This window comes from Sceloporus occidentalis, unplaced genomic scaffold (genome assembly GCF_023333645.1).
Source record: "Sceloporus occidentalis isolate IW3139 unplaced genomic scaffold, rSceOcc1.0.p SCAF_351, whole genome shotgun sequence".
NCBI lineage: Eukaryota > Metazoa > Chordata > Lepidosauria > Squamata > Phrynosomatidae > Sceloporus > Sceloporus occidentalis.
This window is the reverse complement of record NW_028317331.1, coordinates 250285-265828: the sequence shown is the minus strand read 5'-3', so window position 1 is coordinate 265828 and position 15544 is coordinate 250285. Positions and strand designations below refer to the sequence as shown.

Here is a 15544-nt window from a genome sequence, read left to right as displayed (position 1 = left end):
TACACGCGTGTTAGTGCGTGTGCATGTAGCTGCTGAGTGCAGATGAAGTGTACACGCGTGTTAGTGTGTGTAGCTGCTGAGTGCAGATGAAGTGTACACCGGTGTTAGTGTGTGTGCGTGTTTGCATGGAGCTGCTGAGTGCAGATGAAGTGTACACGCGTGTTAATAAGTGTAATAAACGGCATTCAGTCTATAACATAATGTCTGCTTGTTTCCTGATCACGCGAAGCTCTCTGTCCTGCTTCCAGTTTCAGCAGCAGGCGACATGACAGGATGGATTGTAAGCTCTTAGGGTTTTGTGCTGCTCTTCCATTTAACAAAATTATGTGAATCGGCGCTCACTGTGAAAATTCTATAAATAAATTAAATGACCCCCCAATGGGAAACAAAAAACAAAACATTGATGGTGCAGGACCATACGGGGAGGAAAAAACTCACACACCTGGGATACTGAAGTCCTGTAGAGCCCTTTATTGCTTCTGCGGTGATTCAGATTCCCAGATTGCAGCAAAAACAGGGAGAGATCCAAAACGCCATAAAACCACCCAAAATGCCTTGCGCTGACACCGCAGTGAAACCAAATGGCGTCTCCAGCGACACAAACGGCGGTAGCAGCAAAGTCTGTGTCGTGCACCATGGGCTGAAGGGAAGTGGGTTTGCCCCTGGGGGTACTTCCTGGGGCACTCGTACTGTGGGGTGCCGCACATGACTGTTAATACAAACACTTTGCTTCCTTTGTTTTATTCAGCTCCTTGGTGACCCCATGGCCAACGTTATCCAAGGCAACCGGTCGTCGGTGTCGGTTTTCCAGGTGGTCGGACTCTCCGATGCCCTGGAACCCCAGATCCTTCTCTTCCTGACGTTTCTCTGCATCTACCTGATCACGGTGGTCGGGAATATTGTGATTCTCACGCTGATTTCCTCTGACAGGCGACTTCACACCCCAATGTACTTCTTCCTCGCAAACCTCTCCATCATCGACATCATCTTCTCCTCCGTCACCGTCCCCAAACTCCTCTCCATTCTGCTCACCGCCCAGAAGTCCATCTCCTTCCTCGGATGTCTCACCCAGCTCTCCTTCTTCCAGTTTCTGATGGTGGTAGAGTGCTACCTTCTAGCCGTCATGGCTTACGACCGATACGTGGCTATTTGCTTCCCGCTCAACTACACTCTCATCATGAGTCGAACGGTCAGATGCGGGCTGGTGGTTGGGTGCTGGGTTTCTGGGATTTTGAGCTCGATTGTCCAGGCAGCTTCAGTCTCTCATCTTGACTTCTGTGGCCCCAATCGAGTGGACCATTTCTTCTGTGATGTGACTCCCCTCTTTAAGTTGTCGTGCTCTGACACGCTAGTCAGCGAGACCCTGTTCATGATGGTCGTGATCTTTGCTGGGATGGGGCCACTTATTTTCATCCTCCTGACCTACGTCCGCATCATCGCGGCGGTCACCAGAATCAGCTCGAGTCGAGGGCGATTCAAGACCTTCTCCACCTGCGCGTCTCACTTCACCGTGGTGGCTTTATATTACGGCAGCGGGATTTTCAGCTACATATGGCCGTCGTCCACCTATGCCATGGACAAAGACGTCAAAGTGGTGGCTGTACTGTACACCATCATGACCCCCATGCTGAACCCAATTATTTATAGTCTGAGAAACAGGGAAGTCAAGGAGGTTCTTAAAAAATCCGTAGGGGTGAAAAAGGCAAAATATTAGAAAAAAAAAGGGATGGAATAATTTAAATAATAAAGTTGAATTTATCTGATTGTCTGTTATCACTCACTCAGTCGGTCTTCACGGGCAGCCTGTCCCACCCCCCGACACCCCTGAAAACCCACTAATATTATCTATATATATTATATATGTATATGTGTGTATATTTATTATTATAGTATATATAATATATATAAATATATACCATATTGGCCCGAATATAGGCCGCACTTTTCCTCCTTTGTCTTTAAAGTGGGGGTGCGGCATATAATCGGGGTTTAGCGCAGGAATGCGCAATTCGTATCGCCCGACGCCCGGGACATGCAGTGCCGGGCGGGTGTTTTTGTTTCTTTTTCAGCAGCACTCCAGAGGAAAAAATATTTCTAAAATATTTACCTATATATTAACCAATATAATATAACATTTTTCCAATATAACATAATATGTTTACTAATATTTCAAGTAATATAATGTAATATATTTACCAATATTTCAGCCAATATAATATAATATATTCCTAGTATATTTACCAATATATTAGCCAATAACATATAATATATTTGCAATATAATATAATATATTCCTTATATATTTACTAATATTTTAACTAATATAATGTAATATATTTACCAAATTGGTATATTTACCAATATTTCAACCCATATAATGTATAATAAAATATAATATTTTACCAATTTGTTAACCAATATAATGTAATATATTCCCAATTTAATATGAAATATTCCTAATATATTTACCAATATATTAACCAATATAATATAATGTATTTCCAATATAAATAGATATATTCCTAATATATTTACTAATGTTTTAACTAATATAATGTAATATATTTACCAATATTTCAACCCATATAATGTAATATATTCCCAATTTAATCTAAAATATTCCTAATATATTTACCAATATATTAACCAATATAATATAAGATGAGTCTCCAGACCTAAACCCTATTGAGCATCTGTGGGGCATCCACAACCGGAAGGTGGGGGAGCACAAGGTCTCTAACATCCACCAGCTCCGAGATGTGTGTTGAGTTATATTGAGGGGTTAATGGCTGTGTGTTGGGTTATATTTGAGGGGTTAATGGCTGTGTGTTGGGGTATATTTGAGGGGTAATGGCTGTGTGTTGGGTTATATTTGAGGGGTTAATGGCTGTGTGTTGGGGTATATTTGAGGGGTAATGGCTGTGTGTTGGGTTATATTTGAGGGGTTAATGGCTGTGTGTTGGGGTATATATGAGGGGTTAATGGCTGTGTGTTGGGTTATATTTGAGGGGTTAATGGCTGTGTGTTGGGTTATATTTGAGGGGTTAATGGCCGTGTGTTGGGTTATATTTTAGGGGTTAATGGCTGTGTGTTGAGTTATATTGAGGGGTTAATGGCTGTGTGTTGGGTTATATTTGAGGGGTTAATGGCTGTGTGTTATGTTATATTTGAGGGGTTAATGGCTGTGTGTTGGGGTATATTGAGGGGTTAATGGCTGTGTGTTGGGTTATATTTGAGGGGTTAATAGCTGTGTGTTCAGTTATATTGAGGGGTTAATGGCTGTGTGTTGGGTTATATTGAGAGGTTAATGGCTGTGTGTTGGGTTATATTTGAGGGGTTAATGGCTGTGTGTTGAGTTATATTTGAGGGGTTAATGGCTGTGTGTTGGGTTATATTTGAAGGGTAATGGCTGTGTGTTGAGTTATATTGAGGGGTTAATGGCTGTGTGTTGGGGTATATTTGAGGGGTTAATGGCTGTGTGTTGGGTTATATTTGAGGGGTTAATGGCTGTGTGTTGGGTTATATTGAGGGGTTAATGGCTGTGTGTTGGGTTATATTTGAGGGGTTAATGGCTGTGTGTTGAGTTATATTTGAGGGGTTAATGGCTGTGTGTTGGGTTATATTTGAGGGGTTAATGGCTGTGTGTTGAGTTATATTGAGGGGTTAATGGCTGTGTGTTGGGTTATATTTGAGGGGTTAATGGCTGTGTGTTGTGTTATATTTGAGGGGTTAATGGCTGTGTGTTGGGGTATATTGAGGGGTTAATGGCTGTGTGTTGGGTTATATTTGAGGGGTTAATAGCTGTGTGTTGAGTTATATTGAGGGGTTAATGGCTGTGTGTTGAGTTATATTTGAGGGGTTAATGGCTGTGTGTTGAGTTATATTTGAGGGGTTAATGACTGTGTGTTGAGTTATATTGAGGGGTTAATGGCTGTGTGTTGGGGTATATTTGAGGGGTTAATGGCTGTGTGTTGGGTTATATTTGAGGGGTTAATGGCTGTGTGTTGAGTAATATTTGAGGGGTTAATGGCTGTGTGTTGGGTTATATTTGAGGGGTTAATGGCTGTGTGTTGGGGTATATTGAGGGGTTAATGGCTGTGTGTTGGGGTATATTTGAGGGGTAATGGCTGTGTGTTGGGTTATATTTGAGGGGTTAATGGCTGTGTGTTGGGGTATATATGAGGGGTTAATGGCTGTGTGTTGGGTTATATTTGAGGGGTTCATGGCTGTGTGTTGGGGTATATTTGAGGGGTTAATGGCTGTGTGTTGGGGTATATTGAGGGGTTCATGGCTGTGTGTTGTGGTATATTGAGGGGTTCATGGCTGTGTGTTGGGGTATATTGAGGGGGTAATGGCTGTGTGTTGGGGTATATTGAGGGGTTAATGGCTGTTGTTGGGGTATATTTGAGGGGTTAATGGCCGTGTGTTGGGGTATATTGAGGGGTTAATGGCCGTGTGTTGGGGTATATTTGAGGGGTTAATGGCTGTGTGTTGGGGTATATTGAGGGGTTAATGGCTGTGTGTTGGGGTATATTTGAGGGGTTAATGGCTGTGTGTTGGGGTATATTGAGGGGTTAATGGCTGTGTGTTGGGGTATATTTGAGGGGTTAATGGCTGTGTGTTGGGGTATATTGAGGGGCAGTAAAGCTACTCTGTTATACAGGCTGTACACTCGCTGCGTTACATTGTAGCAGAGATTATTTCTTCAGTGTTATCACATGAAAGATATAATAAATATTTACAGCAATGTGATGGCTGTACTCGCTTTTGTGGGATAATATATATAAATATACCGTATATACATATATATATATATATATAGATAATATATATAAATACACCGTATATATATATATATCCAGACTTTAAAGAAAATAAGTCACTTTTTATCGTTCTGCGTGTTTTGGGAAAGTTGGGCTCCGCGGGGACCCGAGGCCGTCTTGTGAGATCTCTGTCCGCTGGGGTTTTGTGAATCATTATATCTGGCGAAGGGGAGATGAGCGCTCCGGAGCGACGGGTCCTGTCTGTAAGTACGATTTGGTTTGAGTTCTATGATCAGCGTGGGCCAGGAGCGGCCCCCCATCCCCTGCATGTTCTTTCTTATCAGATGTCGCAGTAACAGGGAGCGATCGCCTCGTTCGATGTGTCCCCGACTTTATATAATCTATATATTGAGGTGTTTCTGTAACGCAGCGACGAGCGCAGATATAAGTAATAAATAGGGAGGTAGTCTGATTATATATATATATATATATATATATATATAATATATAGCATTTATACAAATCGTCTTATATTCCTGACCCGCAGTAATTCTGAGGTTATTACACAGCTATCATGATTTAAATTTGCCTCCTTTAATTTGATTATATAGATAGATGTATATAATAGACCCACGTTTAGAAATATTTCCTGGAATGGAGACTGGGATCATGGGGTATTATTTATAGAATTAGTGTCACAATACCCCCCCGAAACAAAGAGCTGAACGCAGCTGATGGGTTTTTGTGGTCTGGCCCATTTCTGAGCCAGTTGACTGCAGAATAATCACCACGCGTTCCTCATTTTCAGACGGATTATTATTGATAATAACGATAAAAGGTGTGATTAATGGAACCATCAGCCTCTGTAATTGGAGACCTGCAACCCGATAGACCTGTGGAGATCATCGCTCCGTCTGGGGACGGTTATGTAGTTAATAGATCACTGGTCGCGTTTGGAGAAGGTTCCGGGGTGAAGGAGGGTGGTTGGGCGATGGTGAAATCCCAGTAAATACACAAACCTGTCCTCCAGCAGGTCCTCTCCCTGTCTAATGCGTAGTAATCAGGAGCTGACGTTCCCCTAACTAAATAAAGCAAATTATCAACGTTTTGGGAAATATTGAAGGATGATGACACAATCGATCTAAAAGATGAAAGGAGTGCAGATGCTCAAACCATCTTTCTTCTAATCATTCCTCAGCACGCTGGTGACCTGATGTGGAGGTTTCGGCAGGAGAACCGGTCATCGGTGTCGGTTTTCCAGGTGGTCGGACTCTCCGATGCCCTGGAACCCCAGATCCTTCTCTTCCTGACGTTTCTCTGCATCTACCTGATCACGGTGGTTGGGAATATTGTGATTCTCACGCTGATTTCCTCTGACAGGCGACTTCACACCCCAATGTACTTCTTCCTCGCAAACCTCTCCATCATCGACATCATCTTCTCCTCCGTCACCGTCCCCAAACTCCTCTCCATTCTGCTCACCGCCCAGAAGTCCATGTCTTTCTCGGGATGCGTCACCCAACTCTCCTTCTTCCAGTTCTTCGTCGTGACCGAGTGCTACCTCCTAGCCGTCATGGCTTACGACCGATACGTGGCTATTTGCTTCCCGCTCAACTACACTCTCATCATGAGCCGAACGGTCAGATGCGGGCTGGTGATCACTTGCTGGGCTTGTGGCTTTGTGAACTCAGTGGTCCAGGCCGTTTCAATCTCTCATCTTGACTTCTGTGGCCCCAATCGAGTGGACCATTTCTTCTGTGATGTGACTCCCCTCTTTAAGTTGTCGTGCTCTGACACTCTGGTCGGGGAGACACTTTTCCTGCTGGTGGTGGCCCTTGCTGGGATGGGGCCACTTATTTTCATCCTCCTGACCTACGTCCGCATCATCGCGGCGGTCACCAGAATCAGCTCGAGTCGAGGGCGATTCAAGACCTTCTCCACCTGCGCGTCTCACTTCACCGTGGTGGCTTTATATTACGGCAGCGGGATTTTCAGCTACATATGGCCGTCGTCCACCTATGCCATGGACAAAGACGTCAAAGTGGTGGCTGTACTGTACACCATCATGACCCCCATGCTGAACCCAATTATTTATAGTCTGAGAAACAGGGAAGTGAAAGATGCCCTAAAGAAAGCAGTAGAAGTAAAGAGAGTAAAATAGAACGCGTGTCCGTCCCGGCCCTGAACCCACCGCTGCGTACACATCTTGGGTTAGGATTAATAAAATGACCTCATAACGGCCTAAGCCTAACCCAAATGTGACCTGATATTATAGGAAACCCCAGAATGGGCATCGACACATAATGTGGTCAGGGTGGCAAATGTTTGGGTTTCCATGACCAATAATTGGGGGGGTAGACAGGTGGCTTTATCGCAATCACCGGCCCAGACCCAGAAGAATGTTTGTGACTTCTGGCCCTGGCCGGCCCCTGTCCTGATACGGCTGCCTGAGATTATCTGCTATTCTCTCCGCAGCCCCCATCTAGTCGCAGTTTCTCCTGCTGTAAAGACTGAAACCTTAATCAGTTGTAGGTCTCGTCTTAGATTCAGGAGCCGTATGTCTATCCCATGCATGTTTAATACCCTCACTGTATTACCCTCTACCACCTCTGCTGGGACCCTGTTCCACTTATCTACCACCCTGTCAGTAAAGTAACTGACCCTCTAGTGTTAGATTCTAGTCTCTTGTTCTCCTCCTTTGCTTTAAAAACAGTAATAATAATAATAAACAGCGTAATAATAGTCCTTCGACGAGGAAAATCACGACGACGACAGCTTTATTCATCAAACTTGTGTTAACAGATCTCAAGCTGAACACCAGCGTCTCCGATATTCTGCGCGGATCATTTGAAGCCTTTAATTTATGAGTCCCCAGAGACGCGATTCTTGCCTGTTTTTACCCAATTTTCCACCCCATTGATAAACTAGATCACAATAGCTTAAGGTGGAGTAGAAGCATGGCTGTGTGCTCAGGAGAGGGGGTAGACATGCAGAAACTTCCATAAAAGGCACCCAGTAAAAATCTTAATTTGAGCTACTTTCTATCAAAACACTGCAATATCTTTCAAACAATCCTCAAACACATCAGCAAGGAACTGTCCCGAGTTTTGGGAATAGTCCCTACAAAACAGGACTTAATTCTCATATGCGAAAGGAACAGCGCTCGTCGGAGACGTCAGGCCAGAGCTCAGGATGAGATCGTAAATCAGAAACAATGCTTAGAGATGGAAAATTAAATTTTCGTTAAATATTTATTCTTACGAAACTGTACATATTTACCTCGCTTACAATCAAATAAAAGGCAAAAAGCGCAAAGGGAATCGAGGCTGGTATTTTTTTTTTGTGAAAACTATAATTTTCCCCGTTTTGTAACAAACTGAAGCGACTCTCGTGAAAGAAAATGCAGAACTCTTTCTTTATTTAAAAAGCAGCCACTCTCCACGGAGAGTTAAAGGGAAAGAACGGCAGCAGCGGGTACTGCGCAGGCACGAGGCGGCAGCTTCCGCCCCCACAGAGAGAAGGCCGAGAGGAAGACTACGGACACAAGTCGAGAAATATCGGCACGGGCGGCTGCTCGGCGTTAACGGGAAATAAGAAAATAAAACCAAAGCGAAACCTGAAGATTCTATGGGATTTTTTTAAACATTTCGATAAATTTTACATCCTGCGGCCCAGCCTCAGTTACTTCCAGTGTAAAAAAAAACCCACAAAAAATGAAAAGAAGTGTGAATTGTGAGCCGACCCGTCAAAAACTACGAGCCCAGACGCACCGATACGCCGGCTGGCCTAACGGTGCCCTCTCACCCATCCAGTCTCTCCCTTCCAGCAGCCAACATGGCGGCCAAATACACGCAAACCGCACTCAACTCCAAACACATCACCACAAACAGCCTGCAAACGGAGACCCAGGAGTTGTTCATTATACAGAGTTAGGGCTATGTGGCCCCCTGAGCCTCTCCACCCTGTCGGCCATTACACACAACACAAGCAGCTCGGCTTAGACAATCGCACGCGTATCATTCAGCACAACATGGATTTTAATTGGTCCCTTTCATAGAAGCTGCAGCGTGGCGTCTTGCGATCCTCTTGGTGCGAGTCGGCATCCTCCGCTCCCCTGAGTATCACATCAAAGCAGTGAAATCCGTGAGGCGTTTACATCCATAACATTCTCACCCCCCCCCCAACTAAAATCCGAATGGAGGTCTCGCAGAAAACTGCTTTGGTCCCCAAACCAGAACGTGGTTTGTAATAAAGGCCATTAGCCCACCACAGACATGGCCGACGAACCTCCACGCAGAGCCTCTGTCACTCCCCTGACATCATGGCTTCTTCCCTCTAATGCTCTCCTCAGCCACCGATCTCACAAGCAGACCAGAATTCCCAGTTCCGTGTCCCTGAGCGCAGGCTCAACCCTCTCTGCCCAGTCACAGGTCACTGCCTGAGGGCCACGGGATTTTGCAGCATTCCGGGCACGGGCCCTCGTACACCAGCACGTGGCACGCCGCGGAGAGCAGGCCTTGCTTGGGGACTCCTGGACAAGGACGATAAGCTTCCAGGTCACAAATAAGCTCCACTACGTCGTCCACCGTGGTAAGGCGGCTCGGGTGTACAGAGTACAGATTATGAACGGAGGGGAGAGGGCGGCCCTTTACAGTCACAAAGAAATGGAGTCCGGGCTGTATGTGAATAACGGTGTCCGCCATCGTGGATTGCTGGGACCGCTGCACCAGCTGGATGTTGGGGCCGGTGGCCGGCAGCACCTCCCAGTGTGCCGGTAAAGGAATCTCAATCAGTTCGGTCATAAACTCCTGCAGGACTCGGTCTAAGCCGCTCATGGCTTGGTAGGCGCCCAGGCTGAAGATCTCTGTGATCTGCAGGGAAAAAAAACAGCATTAATTAGCAATTCATTTCACTCGATAAACAGTATTTTCAAATCATTTTACTCACAAAACAGTAATTTTCCTGCAAGTAGAACCCCTCCACCCCGCGTACCAGGCTGCGCCAGACCCCAATAGAGATTAACCCCAATAACGCAGCCGCCACTCACCACGGGAGTGCTTTCATCATCGTCATCATCATCCTCAGAGACTAACTCCTCTTCCTTCACAGAGCGATGCAGGTTCTGGGACCAAAATCAGAGGGGCAAATATCAGTGACCGACACAAGAGTCTGAGAAAGACCCCCGCCTGCCCCCAACTGACAGCTTCTTACCAGCGGCTCCTCGTCCTCCTCCACCACATACGTGATGCTGTATCCCTCCTTGTCCTCGTCGTCTTCTTCTTCTTCTTTTACAATTTGGGATGTTATCGCTTCTCCCACACAACTGCCTTGGAGCCCCTGCCAACACAGGAGAGGAGCCGGAGGGCATGGGAACAGGATGACCAAACCAGATCTCAGAGTAACCAAGAGTGCGCGCCAATTACAGCCATCCCCCAATCGGTAACCCACTACGTATGCCAATTACAGCGATCCTCCGATCGGTAACCCACTACGTATGCCAATTACAGCGATCCTCCGATCGGTAACCCACTACGTATGCCAATTACAGCGATCCTCCGATCGGTAACCCACTACGTATGCCAATTACAGCGATCCTCCGATCGGTAACCCACCACAGGCTCCAATTACAGTGATCCCCTGATCAGTAATCCACTACAGGCATCAATAACAATGATCCCCTGATCAGTGATCCACTACAGGTATCAATAACAATGATCCCCTGATCAGTAATCCACTACAGGCATCAATAACAATGATCCCCTGATGGGTAATCCACCATGCATGCCAATTACAGCAATGCCCTCATCGGTATCCCATCAGGGTTTGCGCAGGAGGTGCTTACGTCTACAGATGTATCCTGTTTAAGGAGCGGTATTTGGTGAGACTCGTCCTGGTCCTGACACTATAAAGACAGATAGGAGGATATAAACATGGAAAAAATAGCCATTCTCTGCCAGACCCGCAGACACAGCCCACCCACAACTAACACGGAGACCCCAAACAAAGGCTTGGGAAGTGACCGACCTGAGTTGCCGTCTCTGCTGCCTCCTGCTTCAGATTTTCCAGCAACGCAGGTTGTTTGGAAGACTTGAGGAAGGGAGCGATATTCTTCTCCTGGAAAGACAGCGAATGAGTCCGAGAACGGGGGGACCGCCACACGGAGAACACGACAGACCCCAAAACTCACAGAAAGACCACAGCACCCCCACAGAAGCCGAAGCCCGCACAGGACACGGCATGCACACGAGCTCCACACACACAGGACACGGACGTAGCCGGAACCAAAACCTCCCCGGTCACGCTGTAGAGTCTTGCAAACATTAAGTTACAATTTCTCGTCCGCCAAAGCCCACCATGGCTGCCGGCAGGAGCCACACGGAGCTGCAGTTACCCCCAATGGGGCTGTGATGCGGGTCCTCGGAACCACTATAAAGCATTACGGGCGCCACGCTTAACTGGGACATGGATGGCCCCACCCACATACTAATAAGCCACACCCACCATGGCAAAAAGCAGGCACTGGCGCCAGCGGCACTTCTGCCGTTTTAAATTACGGCCACCAAATTTCGGCTTGTCCCGGCAGAAGTCACACCTGCCACAGTCCACCTTCTGCAGGCAGGCCTCACACTCCCCGCACCTCCGGTTCTGGCGGCGGCCAGCGTGTCGCTGCGAGACAGAGGGGGTGAGGGGCAAAACAAAGCCTGTGGTGAAAAGGTGTTGCCGCTCCCCCCCGGCAGAAGACAGGGCGATAGAAGTGCTAAAGCAGGAGAGGAGGAGAGCCATGCGCAGCAGAAGGCGAGTACAGAACAAGCCGATCCGATAAGCCTTTTGCAGAAGAAGAGCCGAGGCATTCAGGCTGCGCAGAAAGAAACGCCAAAGGATGCATGGAAAAGAACGCCGGACGCGGCCACGTTCTACAGAGATTCCGGGCGGCCACCAACCTGGCTGTGCGGAGCTTCGTTTTCCTGCGGTGGCTTCTCTTTGGTAACCAAAGACTGTTTCTGGTCAAAGACAGAGAACTAAGAACATTAAAGTTAAACATGAAGAACAATGGAGGCCGATATTCACTGCCTGAGAAATAAGACACCCCAGTCACTACCAAACAATCCAGCGTACTTACTACAGTCATCTTCTTAGTGCCAAAGCTTTTCAGGTCTGACGGCTGGATAATTATCTTCTGCAAGAAACGAGATCGGAGAACGCGGTTATCCTGCCCTTCATCCCAACATTAAATCCCAGAGCATTTCTTCCCAAATCCCCCCGTCCGCGGTCACCAACAAAGAAGCAGAAGACCTGCTGGCGCGTCAAGACCACGGTCAATCCTGCACTGCTCTTAATACTCTCAGCCAGCGGCTCCCTCACGAGACGCCTCCCACAGGCACAGACAGTATCACACTCACGGCTGGCTGAGCCTTACGACCTACCTCTTGGTTGTTCCTGCATATCCGCTTCAAACATGTCTTTTTGTTCTGCTGGCCGGGGTTCTGGACCAGCTCGATGCAGGCGGAGCAGTCGCCGCAGTTAGTCGTGGAGCAGCAACCCTCGCAGGTTCCGCAGTCACCAACCTGCAGACGGCATTAAAGAGCAGGACGCACAACCATTACATTTTAAAAAGGAGAGCGCCTTCTGCACCGACCGTCACATGGAAACCGGTCAGCGTACCAGGGAGCCACGTGTCAAACCAGCAGCGAGATAACATTAATAATAATAAATTATTTATAATAATAATCAATTCTTTCAGAACCCCTGAAACAAGCAAAAAAAGCAATTTAAACCAAGACCTGCGTGCAGCCGGAAACTTCCCGCTACTCGGTTTTTACGCGCCATTCAAAGCAGCAGAACGTTTCCGCCTCGCAAAGAGTAAAGGACGCGTCTTTACCGCTCACGTGACGCCAGTTATTTCATTCAACCTGCACTGGAGCCTCGGCAGAGATAATCCCCGAAGGGGGGTAATAACAACGAAACATTTAAAGGAGTTATACAGAATCCGGCAGGGCAGGATCCGGGAGGAGCGCGCACAGAGGTCTAGGATACGGGCAGGAGTGTAATGAACCGGTCGCACGTCTCTGGTGCGTTAGGGAGACACGGGCAGACCACCCGAGAGTCTGAATGGACCCGGAGCCCTCGCTCTGACGTTACAACAAAAACCTTTCCCGGCGTCTGCTCCTCAGTAAACCCCCACTCATCACTCAGCAGTAAAACCGACTACACCAGGATAAGCCAGCGTCGCCGAGACACTTTGGGACGTTACACACCTTGCGGAGATCCTGGAGGCAGCGCCTCCTCACGCACTTCCACGAACTGCCGAATTCCGGGTTGTGGGAGCGCAGCAGACAAACGGTGCAATAACCACAGTTCTCGGGGACCTTGCAGGCAGCACAGGATCCGCAGCCTACGCTCTGCAGAGAGAGTATCCAGAGGTCAGCCGTCTCATTAGCTAAACTGAACAGGTCAAGTGGGACAGCATCCCGAGTATCAGTCTAAAGCAAACCGGTGAGAGATTCCAACCACACTCACACACTGCGCTACTCAAGCACCCCGTACATGACAGCTGGGATAACTCACTCACACTCTTCCCTAAGATAAACATCCAATGCCCATATGCCGCGCTGCCCTATTCACACCTCTCGGAGGGGGACACTCACTTTGAGATACTTCTGTTCTCTGTTGAAAGCTCGTCTGTAAGCTGAAATAAAACAACCAGCAGTGATTAGTGAACCTCACCATTAGAGGTTATTCTGAGGCACACAGAGGCACACTCAACAAACACCAAAACATGCCACACAGCGTGGACTAGCATGGATGACCATGAGACCGGAGCCCCGCAGGTGTGGTAAGGACACCAGGTGTCGCGCCATCTCTTACCTCTGCAGTCGGCGCAGTACCACATTGTCCGCCTCGACTTCCCAAACTCCACTCCAGCAAACCACACTTTACAGCCCTGGCAGAGGCTAAAACAAAAGAGAGTACCACATTTACCCCAGTGCACAGCAGGGAGTCACACTCACACCTATCCACTATACCAGACATTCGCATCTGTGGCTTACAGGACTAACCCGGTGATCTGACCCAGACACGTCTTCCATCCCATCGCTTAAATAACCAAAGCGCGGCATTCTCTGCTATAGACTTCCTTCAGCCAATGAAAAAGCTTGGTGCCCTGCGCTGACCCAATTCAAAGCCGTAGTATCGCCCCAGACCAATCGCGGCTCCGATAATCGCAAGCAAACCGCGCACCAGCCGGTACCCCCTCCACTTACACAACCAGCTTCTCCTCTGTATTGTTATTGTCCGGGGGCTCCAAGCTCGTGGACAGAGGCATAGAGACTCGTGGTTTTTTGGGTTCGTGTTGGACTGCAGGTTCTGATGGTAAACTTGGCCTCTTAGGCTTCTTCCTCTGAGAAGACAAACCGGGTGGCATCAGCGAAAAGAAGAACGCAACAATCAATCAAGGGTGGCGGGACGGAGAGCTCTTACCTCTGCGTGCGAGATTATGGCTCCGCTCTTAAAGTCAAAAAACGACAAGTCCACCTCGTCCCCTAAAAACTTGGCCAATTCAATCTTACTCCGGATGCGCATTCCTGTGGGACTGCAGGGGAGGAAAAAGAGTTCAAAGTGAAGCCGTAGGACGGACGCCAAGAGCATCCAAATATCTGAACGTATTCAATAAACATGGCCGCCCCCCAAACATTGGTCTAACCAGGCGAGAGCGATTCAGCGCACGGACCTGGTCTCAGTAATAAGCAGCAACTACTTCGGGATCATAGAAATCACCCGGTACGGAAACTTTTCATACAGAAAATATAAGATGGGATGGAAGAGAGCGTGGGAAAACAGGTCCAGACCCTGATTACTGACCCAAACACACCAGGAATATGGTCCCCTAATCCATGCGCGGTTTGGTCTGTACAGCTAAACACGCAGGGCCGTTACCTTTGGTAATAAGTGTCCGTGTGTCCGCACGAGGCTCCCGATTTCCGCGTGGCTGCCCTGCGTTTCCATCCCGGACCGAGGATCGGCCAGGCCTCCCAGCCTTCAGACATCGCGACAAGATGGTCAGGAACTGAAATAAGAAGAGGTGCGGAAGGTGTGAGCGAGCGGGAGGCAGTTACAGGCTGGGCCGTTACAGGTGTGCGGCGAGGCGGTTACAGGCGGGGCAGTTACAGGCGTGCGGCGAGGCAGTTACAGGCGGGGCAGTTACAGGCGTGCGGCGAGGCGGTTACAGGCTGGGCCGTTACAGGCGTGCGGCGAGGCGGTTACAGGCGGGGCAGTTACAGGCGTGCGGCGAGGCGGTTACAGGCTGGGCCGTTACAGGCGTGAGGCGAGGCGGTTACAGGCGTGAGGCGAGGCGGTTACAGGCGGGGCGGTTACAGGCGGTGGGCCGTTACAGGCGGTGGGCCGTTACAGGCGTGCAGCGAGGCGGTTACAGGCAGGGCGGTTACAGGCTGGGCCGTTACAGGCGTGCGGCGAGGCGGTTACAGGCGGGGCCGTTATAGGCCTGCGGCGAGGCGGTTACAGGCGGGGCTGTTACAGGCAGGTGGCGAGGCGGTTACAGGCGGGGCCGTTAAAGGCGTGCGGCGAGCCGGTTACAGGCGGGGCGGTTACAGGCGTGCGGCGAGGCAGTTACAGGCGGTGCGGTTACAGGCGGTGCGGTTACAGGCGTGCGGCGGGGCGGTTACAGGCAGTTACAGGCAGTTACAGGCGTGCGGCGATGCGGTTACAGGCGGGGCCGTTACAGGCGTGCGGCGAGGCTCCGATCCTCAGGCCGAGTTCTCACCGCA

General features: G+C 48.6%; 3 protein-coding genes across 3 annotated transcripts; 2 read left to right on the top strand and 1 right to left on the bottom strand.

Moving 5' to 3' along the window:
- Nucleotides 1-763: 763 nt before the first annotated feature.
- On the top strand, nucleotides 764-1714 carry LOC149274044 (olfactory receptor 5A2-like). Its single transcript, XM_089505900.1, has one exon. It carries the CDS (start codon nucleotides 764-766, stop codon nucleotides 1712-1714), a length of 951 nt encoding a protein of 316 aa, XP_089362026.1.
- Nucleotides 1715-5976: 4262 nt separating this feature from the next.
- On the top strand, nucleotides 5977-6924 carry LOC149274043 (olfactory receptor 5V1-like). Its single transcript, XM_089505899.1, has one exon. The coding sequence runs from the start codon at nucleotides 5977-5979 to the stop codon at nucleotides 6922-6924; it is 948 nt and encodes a 315-aa protein (XP_089362025.1).
- Nucleotides 6925-9187: 2263 nt separating this feature from the next.
- LOC149274042 (methyl-CpG-binding domain protein 1-like) lies at nucleotides 9188-14806 on the bottom strand. The gene is made up of 14 exons (XM_089505898.1): nucleotides 14697-14806; nucleotides 14241-14352; nucleotides 14024-14160; nucleotides 13629-13714; nucleotides 13409-13449; nucleotides 13019-13162; nucleotides 12188-12328; nucleotides 11884-11940; nucleotides 11705-11782; nucleotides 11265-11429; nucleotides 10788-10877; nucleotides 9975-10100; nucleotides 9811-9885; nucleotides 9188-9634 (listed from the first exon to the last, which is right to left on the bottom strand). Exons 1-14 carry the CDS (start codon nucleotides 14804-14806, stop codon nucleotides 9188-9190), a joined length of 1809 nt encoding a protein of 602 aa, XP_089362024.1.
- Nucleotides 14807-15544: the final 738 nt, after the last annotated feature.